Source organism: Protobothrops mucrosquamatus, unplaced genomic scaffold, assembly GCF_001527695.2.
Source record: "Protobothrops mucrosquamatus isolate PMUCROS unplaced genomic scaffold, P.Mucros_1.0 scaffold1349, whole genome shotgun sequence".
Lineage (NCBI taxonomy): Eukaryota > Metazoa > Chordata > Lepidosauria > Squamata > Viperidae > Protobothrops > Protobothrops mucrosquamatus.
In genome coordinates, this window is record NW_015387545.1 from 50,700 (window position 1) to 64,487 (window position 13,788).

The window sequence follows — 13,788 nt, forward strand, 5'->3', positions numbered from 1 at the left end:
TGATTATCAATATAGAAAGCAACTTATTACCCCCTGAATCCAGTGGTGGGATTCAAATATGTGAACAACCGGTTCTCTGTGTGGATGCCACTTCTGGAAGTCCATTCTGGGCCTGGGCAATAAAAAATTAGCTACCGGTTCTGCCAAAGTGGTGTGAACTAGCTGAATCCCACCACTGCCTGAATCATAGCAGTGTGCTTTCAATACTGATTACTGGAATATATAAGTAGAAGGTGGCAGTTACTCCTACCTAAATTTGTGAGCTTCCAAATGCATCCAGCTGGCTATTTTATTATACAGAATGTACCTTTAGTCTGATGGAGCAAAACTTTATGTCCTTATGTGATATTTCAATAATACCCAAATGCAAAAAGGAATTCAATATTCAGACTAATTCTTTTCTGCCAACTCTAGAAATGTCAGTTGGAATACAGGGAAGTTTTCCTTTACAAGAGTAAGATACAGTATATGAAGGGAAATGTCTAGTCCTAGCAAGGAAGGAAAATGAATTAAGCTTGGGGCTGCCCTTCCTTGGAGAAGATCTCAATTCACTTAGTGGAAAAATATTCCAGTTTAAATTAAATGTAAGCAGTAAAATGGCTGTGGTGGCCTGTAAATACTCACTGAACAACAGAGTACTTGCTGGAGCTGAAGTCATATCTTGAGCCATAAATAAAGGGAACCCGGAAATAAAAGAGCAGGTAAATGAGGAGGGGCCCAGCATACTCTGTGAGGAATACCTGACAGAACAAAAACAGGATGTAGAAAGGCAAAAGGAATTCACAAGGAAGTGTTTTCTTGAGGAGAACTGAAATACCACTCACAGTCACCCAGCTGATCTGTGCACCTAAATCCCGGAAATACAGTGTTGCTGTTGTACCAACTGGCAAATTCTGAAGGATATCTTCATCCTTCAAAGACTTTCCCTCTAGAAGAAAGAGAAATCACACTGAAACTCTGCGGGACTAAGAATCTTGATTTGAACATCAAACACAGTAGTTGCTTGTTTGGCTACACAACAGAGAAGAAATTGTTAGCCTGACATTCTAAAGGACAAATATTTGTACAGTAACCCAAGATGAAAGATGCTTAATTATCTTCTTACTTTATTCGTGAATCAAACAATTAGCAATTAACTATTGGTAGGTAAATATTTCTTTCAAAGAGGCTCTTCTTGTGAATTCCCAAGCCGCAGAATGTTCACACCAATGTTATTCTCTAATACAATCTCATTCAAGTAAATACCAGCTTTTGTTTTGTTCTTTTCCAAATCTTTTACCAAAAGCTTTATCCTAAAGCGAGAAGTCAAGTATTAGAGGAGATATTTTAGCATAGCAACTTACTGGGATCTAGTCGCAGGGACTGCCGGGCTGGATACCATTGAGGGTCTGAGAAAAGAAAAAGAAAAAGTTTTCTTATAATGAGTCAGAACCATTAGCACCATCCATTGGCAGCACTCAAGAGCAATCTAGAGATGTGAAGGTAGACAAAAAATTATTTGCCCCAGAGTTTTCATGAGAAAGAGAATTTAAAAATTAGAGAAAAATTACTCATTCTAGATCAATGAATAACATTTCCAAATAGTGTTTTACAGTATAATCTATACATATTGGGTATATAACTAAACTCATAACTGTTACTATTTCTTTAAAGGTGATATACAAGTTTAGACAGATAACCTACATGGCCATATGGCAGCTGAAGCCCAACAGATCTGGAGAGCACTAGAAAATTGATGAAAACACAAACAAATCTTAGATCCTCTTGTCAGCTTCAGATTCCTTTACCTTTCATAGCAAGTAAAAGTAAAAGTAACCGGTCAAGAAATAAACCAGCATGAGGGGGGAAATACTCTTAATCTAGACATTTTTCTTTCTCAACTCCGTAAAGGGACAAAAAAGTTAAATTCATATGCTGAAGTCATTGATCTTTGAACAGTGATTCTAATCAAAGAAAAATAAAATAGTTATATTTTCAAAGATGTGCCATTTAAGTGATGTAATAAAAGTTTTCAATAGCTAATTTTATTAATAAAGTAAGGTGCTCTGCACTTACAACACTGAAACCCATCACAAAGATATGATAAACAACAAAGATGGTATTTTTCTATACATACGAGACTTGGTAAAGAGATTCTTGATTTCAGCTATGGTAGCATTGGGCTCTACCTGAAAAGGAAACACAGAAAAGGAATCAAAAAACCAATGGATACTGTTCTGTATAATCAAATAAGACTGCTTTGATTCAACTGCTTTCTAGCCTGACAAACAGGCAACAACAACAAAAATGCCTCAGCCATAACAAGTGCATATACAAATTATGCCTAAACTGGAAATATACCACCAGCTTGTATCAGCATGTTAAGCAAAATAACACCAGATGAGTCAATTAGAAAATTTAAAAAGCTGTGATGAAACAATACTCTCTCAGCACCCCAGAAACACTGCTAGAGATAACAAGTAAGAAATGTGCTTCTGTCTCACACACACTTCTATATTCTTATCAGCCTAGTGGCTTGCACCCCATCTAATAGGGTGGTGCAATAATTTGGATTCAGTCCAGATGGAGTCTTTGGAATATTGAAAAGCACGTATGCAACCATTGTCTGTGCATTTGCAACTTTTTCTATGGTTGCATGGCTGCTACAGAAGTTTCTCCACTACAGTCATGCAATCCTAGGGGGAAAATCCTTTAATGAGTTACAAACATCTGGCACATTCATGTTCCCACAAGTTTCAAAGAAAATCCAAAGCACTGCATACACCTAGCTTCTGGTCAATAGGAATCTGTTAGCAAAGGTATTAATCCCTTTATGTTGTTCACAATCACTTTTGTTAAGAACACAACATCAAGAATGTGGTTAGATGTTTTGTTCTCCCTTTCTTAGTAACCTTTGTTGCTGTTATTTTGTATAATTTATTATATCTATTTTAATCATTTTACAGTAAGAAGTGAATGTAAACTTGTTCTCTTCCATCTTGGAAGGCTATTTCTGTGGTCCAGAATAGGTTTGGATGAAATGACTTAACAGTCAAATGATAGTGAAACTAACTTCTTAAATCAACACTGATGTCACCAATACTGACTGCCTAATGTAACTTGAAGGCTAGTGTTCTTTACAGTGTAGTGGCACACTCATAAAATTTATAAAGCAACAAAGCAACTTTACTGCAACCAAGAGACTTCTCATGTAATAAAAACAATTAGCACGTAGACTGTGTTAATTATATTTTCATCCTGCCTGTCATATATATAAATGTTTTGGTCAACTAGAGGTATAGTAAGCATATCTAATACTCCTGCCTCTTATTTTCCCCCAGAGTATATAAAGGCATATTAATATACTAATACATAGTTCATTAATGCCAATATATAATTATAACAGTATCATGAGTTCAAAAAAGACACAAAAAGTTCTCAAAACAGTAAATGGTTCCTACTGTATATGATTTTTTCTTTGATGAAAAAATTTAAGAAGATATAAGAAAAGTGTCAAGTTGGGATTAGCTAAACTTCAAAGAACTGATCAATTCTTGCTGGAAGTTATAAATGTGTCTGGGAACTGTACTTCTTGGAAGCCATAACATGGAATGAATACTTCCTGCTTGATTCTTGAAGAACTCAAACCCAGCCCCAATAGGAAAGATATGCATGTGAATGTGAAGATACCGGTATCAATAGTGTTTACAATCAGAAAAAATAAACTACAAATGTTGTAAATTTTCATTTGTTTCTGTGTGCCAGAATATCTATCTATCTATCTATCTATCTATCTATCTATCTATCTATCTATCTATCTATCTATCTATCTATCTATCTATCTATCTATCTATCTATCTATCTATCTATCTATCTATCTATCTATCTATCTATCTATCTATCTATCTATCTATCTATCTATCTTCTCTTCCTCCCTCCCTCCCTCCCTGTCCATCCATCCATGCATCCATGCATCCATCCAAGCCAGTGCAACATAAGGATCAAAAACTAAGCATTAAAAGAAATCAAAAAGGGAATATGTCCATGGTTAATATAGGCTGGGAAAATCTTTGCAAATCTAGGCACTCTTCCAAATGTTTACAAATAAAGCTTTCCTTTTGTATTATCCAATGTTTTCTAAACATCAAAACCATAGACCAAAAGTTCATTTTTTTCTGTTCCATACAAAAAGTCTATAGGGGGTTTCCCCTCAGAAACAAATGTAGATATTATCTTTTCTCTAATGAAAGAAGTTAATTTAGCCATTTCTGCAAGTTTATTATCTTTTCCAACTATTCCTGCATTACGGGCAGTACTGAACCTTTCCACTTTTGAGCATTTTAATAATCTTACTTTTTAAAACTTCCTTTTTATGACCCTGTAAACTCTATTCGGGGTAGAGTTGGGGCAATTGGATGGAGCTGAGTGTTTACTGGCTGGATGTCCTTCCTGACGCCTAGAGGAGTTTGCATATTTTTTTTCTTTGTGCTTTGTGTTTCTAGGAGAGAAACCTCTCCCACTACCTAGGATTGAACTCTCAACCTTCTGAGTGGGAGGCGAGTGTCTTCACTACTAGGCCACCACGCTGCTCTATATAATCTCACTAACATTATATATATATATATATATATAAAACATAGTTACATGACTTTTTCCAGCTGTTTATTCATCAGTCCCCAGCCTCTGGTTTCAACTGTATATTAATCTTCAAAATCTTTTCTGTTTAAAGTTTTAGAAGGTAAGAATTTTGGAGAGAATTTTATAAAATGGGTGACAATGATCTATAATTCAAAAACAATACAAACTGAGGTTAAATATTTGGATATTATTATGACAAATTTGAATAATTATATCTGTATTAGCCATTATTAGACATAATATCTGAATAATCCAGGAATATCTCAATTCTCTTCCAAAACTCCTCTGGATTTGGGTATAACTGCTTGGTAATTACTGCTGCCAGCACTACTTCTATTGGGACATCTTTACCTGGTATTATCTCTCCTAATCCTGACACATGAGAGAGATAGAACCCCTGCAGCCTATAGATTTATTTCCAAGTTTAAAAAGAAAAAAAATGATAAAAGTGAAATTTATGCAGGTTGAAGTGACTATGTTATATGGCACAGAAGACATTTTAAAGATTTTGTATGGCACAAAAGCATGCAGGATATACGTATGTGAATGCTATGTAGGTGAATAGGAAACAATTAATGCCAGTATATAATTATAACAGTATCATGAGTTCAAAGAAGACTACAAATAGGTTTAAACTCTTGGCTACCTTATTTTTTCATCCATGTGGAGCAGGTGGAAGTTGGGGCTCTGGGCAGTTAGGAATTGATGACATACTTACTTGAGATGAATATGGATGCTGCTTATTCTTGTTTTGCTGTTATTATTGAGTTGAAAGAATTTTGAAAATATATGCTCGTCTTTTTTCTCTGTGGCTGATTTATTGTTATATCCCTTTTGTAAATTCCTTATATTTGCTTGATTAAAGTGACTTAAAAATGCTTGTGATAAACTAATAATAAAATGGGTGTAGGAATGTTGTGCTGGAATTCTGAGTTGCATTTTTATATTTTTAGAATTTTTAGTCATTATGCCTAGCAGCCATACATTCACACACAGAAAAAAGGTTAACTTATTGATTTGTGCTGCCCTACTACAAAATAGTACAGTAAGGTCAATGCATGGCTATGGAAGACAGTAGCACTTTAGTAAAGAAATCTGTTACTGGGACATAAGACTAGGGTCCAAATGCCATACATGGCATACAGCAAAGTGGAAAAAACTAGGATTATGTTTTGCTGACAACTATCGCTATTTGGAAGTTACTCTAGTCTCATCTCTATATTTAGTCTCTTTGCTTCCTCAACAGTTAATGCAGGAGTCTCATTTGTCTGAAAGGATTAACAATACCCATAGGAATCAAAATGAAAAAGGGCAAGCTGCTACTACCACCCAGTGCTGACACAAAACTGAACTGCCATGGTTAGTAAATCTTTGGGACAAAAAAAAAAAAGAAGAAGAAGTGAATTTCCCTCTTTGGTGCTCTCCTTCTCCAAATCTGTTTTTCCTTTCCTTCCTCATAAAACATGTTTCTTACCTTCCCAGTTTATCTCATCCAAAGAATGTACATTTCAGAAAGAATGTCTCTCTGATCCATTTTATTCAGAAAAAGGACTGATAATGCAAATGCAGAGAGCCATTTGTAACTAAGGGGTCACCATATTAAGGGTTCAAAATCCTCCCTCTAATCAGATTGGCTAGCACTTTTGGATGGGATTTATCATTCTTTGCAATGACAAATTCCACCCAGTAGAACCGTGTCTGAAAAATTTACCTATCTTACAGATAGTTTTGGTACTGGGTCTTTGAGTTAGTTCTTGAGCCAAAATGCACTAATATCTATTTTATACAAGAGTCCTTACAGTCCTGAATCTTTAAAGATTGAAAAATTGGCCAATAGGAAATGTTCTGTGGACTGTATTTTTCGAAACAAACAAAAAATTTGAAGTCCACTCATTTATGTTTCCTCAAGCCAACTAGATACATGCGTAAACAATTATAACATTTTGTTTCATTATCTTCTAAACCAAAACAACTTCCATATTTTGGGGATTCGAATATATCCAAAATCTGAAGATGGATCTAGTTACAGTGATAGACATGCAGATCCAGAAGAATTATTTTTTCTGGTAAGTTAACCACTGTCAGTGATTATGTAAGAATGAAAGTGGGATTGAAGATAACAAACTGTTTTCAATGCTTTAAATTTCTGTTTTTCATTTATAATACAAATCCATTTCCATGGAGTTAGGGTTCATGCCTTTGTTCCTTACTTAGGGTCCACATAGAGAAGTATCACATCAGCATTTTTTTTTAAAATAAAAACTCTACTGTTGGTCACATCATATGCTTATTGTTCTCATAATTCTAGAGCTGTCCTACAAAAGGTCTTGATATCAAACAGCCTAAAAAATGAATAACACATTCAGATCAGAAATAGGTGGCCATGATTATAGAGCAAATTGGACTTAAACAGTATATCACACAACTGCAAAACAAAAGTATTTCTTATAATTTTGCAACATGCGTATTTGCATGTTGATAGCAAATATTGATATATTTTGCAATTGACTATAATTTCTTTGCATGAATATCTCACATTGCTAACTACGAGTCCTGCATATGTAGATCTTGCTTTCTAACTGAAGTTCTGACTTCATGTATATTTCATTCAAGCTTTGATTTATGGCAGTTTTTAGTAAATATCTCACTTTTTCAGTATGAAAGTACAATACTATATTTTTTAAAGACTAAAGCAATTCTAAAGTTCTGCAATGACAAAAAGCCAACTTCAGCTTCACATCCCTCTTCCAAGATTAAGACCCTTACCTTATCCAGGAAGCACAGCTTTTCCCGGTTCTTGGCATCCAGGATCTCCACCTCAAAAAAAAGAACACCCCTTTTAGATTTCTTAGTAGAATGATGTGGCCCTAAATCATTGATATTTCTTTTAAGAGGTGGACACCCCTCCACAGACAACAATCTCCCATCCATGCCTCTTCACAAAGCAACAAATCCCAAAGAGTAGGTTCAGTTCAACAAATTTGTTCACAATAACCTTCCTTCCCTATGATCAAAATTTAATTATGGATCATTTCTGATCTGTGTGAAAATTTGAGTCTCAAAAAAAAAAGAAAAAAAAAAGCTCCTGCTGAGATTAATACTCAAGGTTCAGCCTTTCAAGCAATTCAGCTCAGCAAATAAGGGGCCTTCCCTTTTAGTCTATTCTGTAGGTTGTGTTCCAAGGCGTAAGTCGATAGCATGGTAGCTAAACCACTACCCTTCTCAGCTAAATATAAAACTGAGCCCAGCAAAAAAACTTCTTGCAAGCAGCCTCTTGGAGAGTTAAGTCAGATCAGGAAATGTTAAAGCCTTTTATTTTTATTTTATTTATTATGAAATTTATTTGCCACCCATCTTGTTTCAAAGTTAACCTTTCATTCAAAGAGACCATGCCAACACATTCATGTTCAGATTTCACAAGCCATCTTTTGGGGAGGAAAAGATACTCGGAAAATTCTCCCTTCAACTGCACATTAATATAGGGGGGCTGCTTGGCAGAACTAACAGTTTCTAGGATCTTATCCAGCTCTCTAGTGATATTAGAGCCTAGAATTTTTCTCTGCCCAGGAGACCAGGAGTTCCTGTTACAGTAACACAATAATTGAAACAACAACAATTCCTAGGTATTTTTAGGGGTGGGGAGAGAAGTGTATCATGCTAGGACAAATTACTTAATGCTTGCTGTGGCACATGGAGCTGCCATGAATATAATTGGAAATTTCAATAGATACAAAAGATGGCTGCTAAGATGTGGTCAGAAACAAGGCAGTCAGCTTGTGCGACATCAGTCTACAGTGGTTTTATATGTTAATGATCTGTTTCTGGGCTGTCCTAAACACCCTTAATAATAGAAGACATTTAAAAGAAATCTACTACTGGGTTCTCCTAGCAACAGGGGGCATGGCAAGTTTGGCTGACTTGGTCTCAAGAGCAGGAAGACAGAGCAAACCCATTGGTGGATTCTCCATCTCCTGTGCTGGAGAACAGCCAAATTCTTTACAATTCTCTATTGCAATATGATGTATCAAACATCCACATAACTTGAATTATTTCTTAATGCAGAAAATATACATGAAAAAACACATTGACTAGAACTTGTTTACAATAACTATAGATTGTTTGCTGTTTAAAAATAACTAATTATATCATTGTTTTAGAGATATTTCCTTACCAGAGTCCTCAACGCTTTCAACAATGGCAGAGCTTCTAATGCAGGGGTGTCAAACTGCCGGCCCGTGGACCGGATGCGTCATGGCAAAACCGTGCCCACCCCATTGCCGCCAATGGAAAAAAGTTGCAATACGTTGCAACACGTCACGTGACGTTGCGAGTTTGACACCCCTGTTCTAATGTAATTGAAAAGTTATTAAAGGGAGATATTCAGAAATGTATATGCCTTGAAAGTAGCCCACGTTGCACTGTATATCATAATCAAACATCAACAATTGACTTCAGGAAATATTTTATGACATTTTGTATGATGTTATAATATGCTTTATAGTAATTTTTATGATATAATTTTTTTTATAAAATTTGCCAAATTTCAATTCTACAGGAAACATGGGTCCAGGATTTTGGACGCATTCTGTAAGTTAGCTCATTTGAGGTACCATAGTTCAAAAAGTTTTTCTCTATGATGCATTGTTTCACCCAGTTAAAGGTTACAGACACAAGAGTTTTAGTAGTATATATATAAATTTGTAGACTAATTAACAGAATATGCTGAAATATGACTTAAACTAGTTATATAGGACCTAATAACATAAAAGGTTACTTTTACTTTTTAATAACTCTGTTTCAGTATTTCTACTCAAGTTTTGAAATCAGATTTTTTTGGGGCAATTTTAAGATTGCACAATAGTCTGTCTAGAAAAGTGTGTCAAAGTCCTTTGTAATATACTTTTAATCATGCTTTGAGAAGATTTTATTTCAGAAAAATTTTCAATATTTATTTTGTAGTTTGCTACTGTTTTTATCACTATTATCTGTGAGAATGAGGACACCAAGTAGATTTAAAAATGATAGAACTAAAAGTCTATATTCTTATTTCTTTGTATAAACACAGTGCAACAGACAGGATTATAGACCCTTCCCAATTACTTTGCAAAACATAAGGTGACCAACTCTTAAAATGAGACTATAGTATGTGTTCATACAGAATACCATGCCATAATTATTATAATATACTGTATATGCTTATTCTTTTCAGCAAATACTTTGTTAGGTTGCAAGCAAAATTTTAAAAGTTTACCAGCCTGAACAGACAGGTAGTTCTCACTTACCAACTGTAACTGGGATCAGTGACTCTGTCACTAAGTGATGTAGTCATAAAGTGAAATATCATGTAACCACACCCAGCTTACATTCGAATCCCATGCAGTTGTTACATACAATGTCATAGGACCATGACTTGTGATTTCTTGCCAGATTTGCCACTGACATGGTTTGTTGGACGCCAATTGTGAAAATCACAAATCACAATCATGTGTCTGTGGGTTACTGCCACCAGTAAATTAAAAATCCACAATGGGATTCTTTTCTATTTTGTTATGATTTATACACTTTACTTAGCCACTTTAATTATATGAAACCTCCATCTTCAGAGTCTATATACTTCTTTATGTCCGAAGATAAGGACACAATATTAGGGGGGAGTGCTGTTATCTGTTCAATGTTATAAATTACAGGTATGTTATGAACTGGGCTGATCTTTAACTTAATTGTTCAGAACTCTGTTACTTCTACTGGGTCCAATATACCCAGAAGAAGTAGAACCACTCCGATATAATGACTCAATTTTTCAATATTCATAGATATTCCAAAAATATGCTGTTGCCAGCTATACAAAAAGCCACTGAGACACCTTGGAGGTCAAAAATACTCATGTTTCAAGTCCTAAGTCACCTATGAGAATCAATAGTGTTGACTACCTTAACTAGGTCTCTCAGTCCTTTCCCTGCTCACTTTAACTGGCAGAGTTTAAGATCATAGAGAGCAAACATAGCTAAGTTATCAGGTCCTTAAAATTAAATTATCAATCAATCCAAAGGAACAACAATTATGATACTCCAAAAAGCTTTTTAGAAATCAAAGAACCTAGTCCAAAGAAAAATAAATAGAAGAATGTAAAAGCTATCTCCCTGTCTGTTAAGTATGCACCATCATATGTCGAAAATGTCCAAGATTGCTCACATGATCTCTGGAAACTTGATGTGTGAGAGCAGAGGCCATGAGGGATTTAAACTTTTTATAGCAAGTTCATTAGGTCAGGTTATGTTTCTTCTAAAAGTGAAAAGGATCCAATAAAACATTGAAAATTTAAAAAGGGGATCTGCAGTTTGATATTAAGTCTAACATGAGCCTTACTATCATTTCCTGTTCAAACAAAATGAATATTCTGTTTAATTACAAAATACTAAATTCCAATACCCGATACTAGTTTTCTTATTTTATTTCAGGCCCTAGTTTATTACTGTGAATAAAGCAACAGGATTCATCTTCTACTCTGATACGTTAAAATACCTAGAGGACAAGCAAAAGTGAAAGCATGTAGGAGCTATTATTTTGACACAGTTTTAGCCCAATGAGTGACAAGTCCTTTGCAAATCAGCTGTAATTATCTTGCTGTTCATCAAACTGGAAGTGCAATACAGGTCATCCTCAACCTATAACCATTCATTTAGTGACTGTTTGAAGTTATAACGGCACTGAAAAAAAGTGACATGACTGTTTTTCACATGACCATTGCAGCATCCCAATGGTCACGTGATCAAAATCTGGATGCTTGGCAACTGGCATGTATTTATGACAGTTGGTCACGTGATCCACCTTCTGCAACCTTCTGGAAAGCAGAGACAATGGGGAAGCCAGATTCACTTAACTGTAGCAAAAACATTGTAAAATGGGGCAAAACTCACTTAACAACTCCAGTGATTCACTTAACCCAGGGGTAGGCAACCTTGGCTCTTTTATGACTCGTGGACTTCAACTCCCAGAATTCCTGAGCCAGCATGGCTGGCTCAGGAATTCTGGGAGTTGAAGTCCACGAGTCATAAAAGAGCCAAGGGTGCCTACCCGACTTAACCCAACCAAAATTTTGGGCTCAATTTTGGTAAGCCAAGGACTACCCGTAATTGGGCCTCAAACGTTTGCTAATGTTTGTCTCTTAATATTCTATGCTTTCAGAATAAGGTTACTAACAATGGCAGGATCTTGAATTAGATTAATCATACTATTATACTTCACTTTACAAAGCTTTTCTTATATTAAATAAATGTAGCCGTCACTCCTCCCAAAAGACAGAAACATAATCTCCTTCTTCTCTTATTTATATAAGAGCTTAGCTCTTTGAAATTAAGAACTGTCTTGAATGGGACAAACATTTGGAGTCTGTTCAGTATGTCCAACAGATACCAAGGACTAGCTCCAAACAGGGGTATTAATAGAACTGAGCCTCAGAGAGGAATGGTCACTCTCATACCTCAGAGCTTCTAGAACAAAGAATTTATTCCAGTGGAAAGCAACACATAGATCATGCTGACCAAATTAAACCATTGTAAACTACAATCAGTTGCGCAGCAAGAATTGAAGATAATATGATCTACTAAGCGAGAGAGTAAAGCCTTAGAAAAACAACTGGATGCCAGAGAAATGCAAGAAACATTAGAATATATTGAAAACAAAGCAGCTGCCAATTGAAGCCTCACAGTAAGTCTGTGGGAAAAATTAAAAAATCACCATGAAAGTAAGAAGAACTACTAATCCAGACAGAAGCAACTATACAAAAAAAAGCAAGAAGCCCAGGTAAGTAAGTGTTGTTGGGGTGAAGGGTGAGGGAAGCTAGTGGAATATAGAGATCAACATGTGAATTGCTTATCCTAATCAGACCTGCATATACTATAGCACACATGTTACACAAGAAATCTTGCAAATAAGTTGCAAACAAGTTGCTTGGCTAAGCATTGAAGTGAAAATAAAATATAAAAATGCAAAGAGGCATACAGCACATAGGTAGGGTCGTTTTCCCACTATGTAGCCTCAGCTAAAATTGATGTCACTTACAATTCAACACTGAAAACTTTCTAGAAGGCCATTCATAATGAATGTACATTTGAATGTAACATTCCTTTCATGGATGAACTGAATTTTCAGGTGTCCAATTTGCCAACTTTGACCACAGAGATTAAGGATTAAATAAACCTGTACTTCAGCACACAGAAATTCTCTCATAGACAAAATGTTCCCAATTGGCACATCCAATTCTGTACTCAAATGTTGAAATAAATTTAAATAGCTGACTTTGTAACAGCTTACAAAATTCAAGCACACAGTTTAAATATTAATTCTAGTTTCGTAGAAACATTAATAACTCTCTACATCTCTTTAGAGAGACCTGACTCATAAGACGGGTTCACAGACATGACATTTCAAGGTGTGACTCTTCCAATATATGCCCATCTAATCACTAAAATTATCAGAACTTTTCTTTCAGATTCTCTAGAATGCTGCTGTTCAGTGGGATAAATTTAAATTTTCCAAAGAATAGCTTGCTATGTATTTATAGTATAGCATTTATATTATCTAAAAATGCTGCCTTGTGTCTACTCTGTTATCTTTTTAATTCCTGCAAAGATCTTTTTGAGTTCCCAGAGCTTTTAATTTCAGAGGTTTCTTTGTCAAGCTGCATTTATGTGTTATTTACTATGACTATTTCAATTGTTGCTCTAATTAACTGTAGTTTCTGTATACATTTAACGGGCTTTATTTACAAAAAGACAAATATACTGCAGAAGTAAATAAATCTGTTGTACTTAGTGTAGGCTTATGCAGATAACTAAAAACTTATTAAATGCGTATAATCTACTACGGCTGTCTCTGGGAGAGATTAAACATATGCATGGCAAAGTGGCCACTGGCCATCGCACACTCAATCTACTGGAAGAAAGAAAACTGCATCTAAAGTTTCATGGAAAATCAAAAGCTGGATCCAGTTCCATAGTCCTATGGCTAGTGCTTTTAAAAATTCAAGATGAAATTGGACAAGCAGACATAAACAGCAGGCATACCCAGAATCTTTATGCCTGTAAGTAGTATAGCTATAAACCATCCACTCTGGTTTGTTCTGAGGTCTTTATTTGAATATAGCACAGAAGCAGCAGCTGGAGATGGGGG

At 35.3% G+C, this 13,788-nt stretch overlaps 1 protein-coding gene across 2 annotated transcripts in view; it reads right to left on the reverse strand.

Moving 5' to 3' along the window:
- TECR (trans-2,3-enoyl-CoA reductase) overlaps positions 1-13,788 on the reverse strand; it is a 38,940-nt gene that overhangs the window by 14,528 nt on the left and 10,624 nt on the right. Inside the window, exons 2-6 of one of the 2 annotated variants that reach the window (XM_015821561.1) lie at positions 7,384-7,434; positions 2,117-2,168; positions 1,344-1,388; positions 825-928; positions 625-740 (exon numbers count right to left, since the gene is read on the reverse strand). In XM_015821561.1, the coding sequence (XP_015677047.1) occupies positions 625-740; positions 825-928; positions 1,344-1,388; positions 2,117-2,168; positions 7,384-7,434 (368 nt within the window). Of the gene's footprint in view, positions 1-624; positions 741-824; positions 929-1,343; positions 1,389-2,116; positions 2,169-7,383; positions 7,687-13,788 lie in introns of those variants that run through there. The other variant, XM_015821560.1, reaches the window with a different exon arrangement.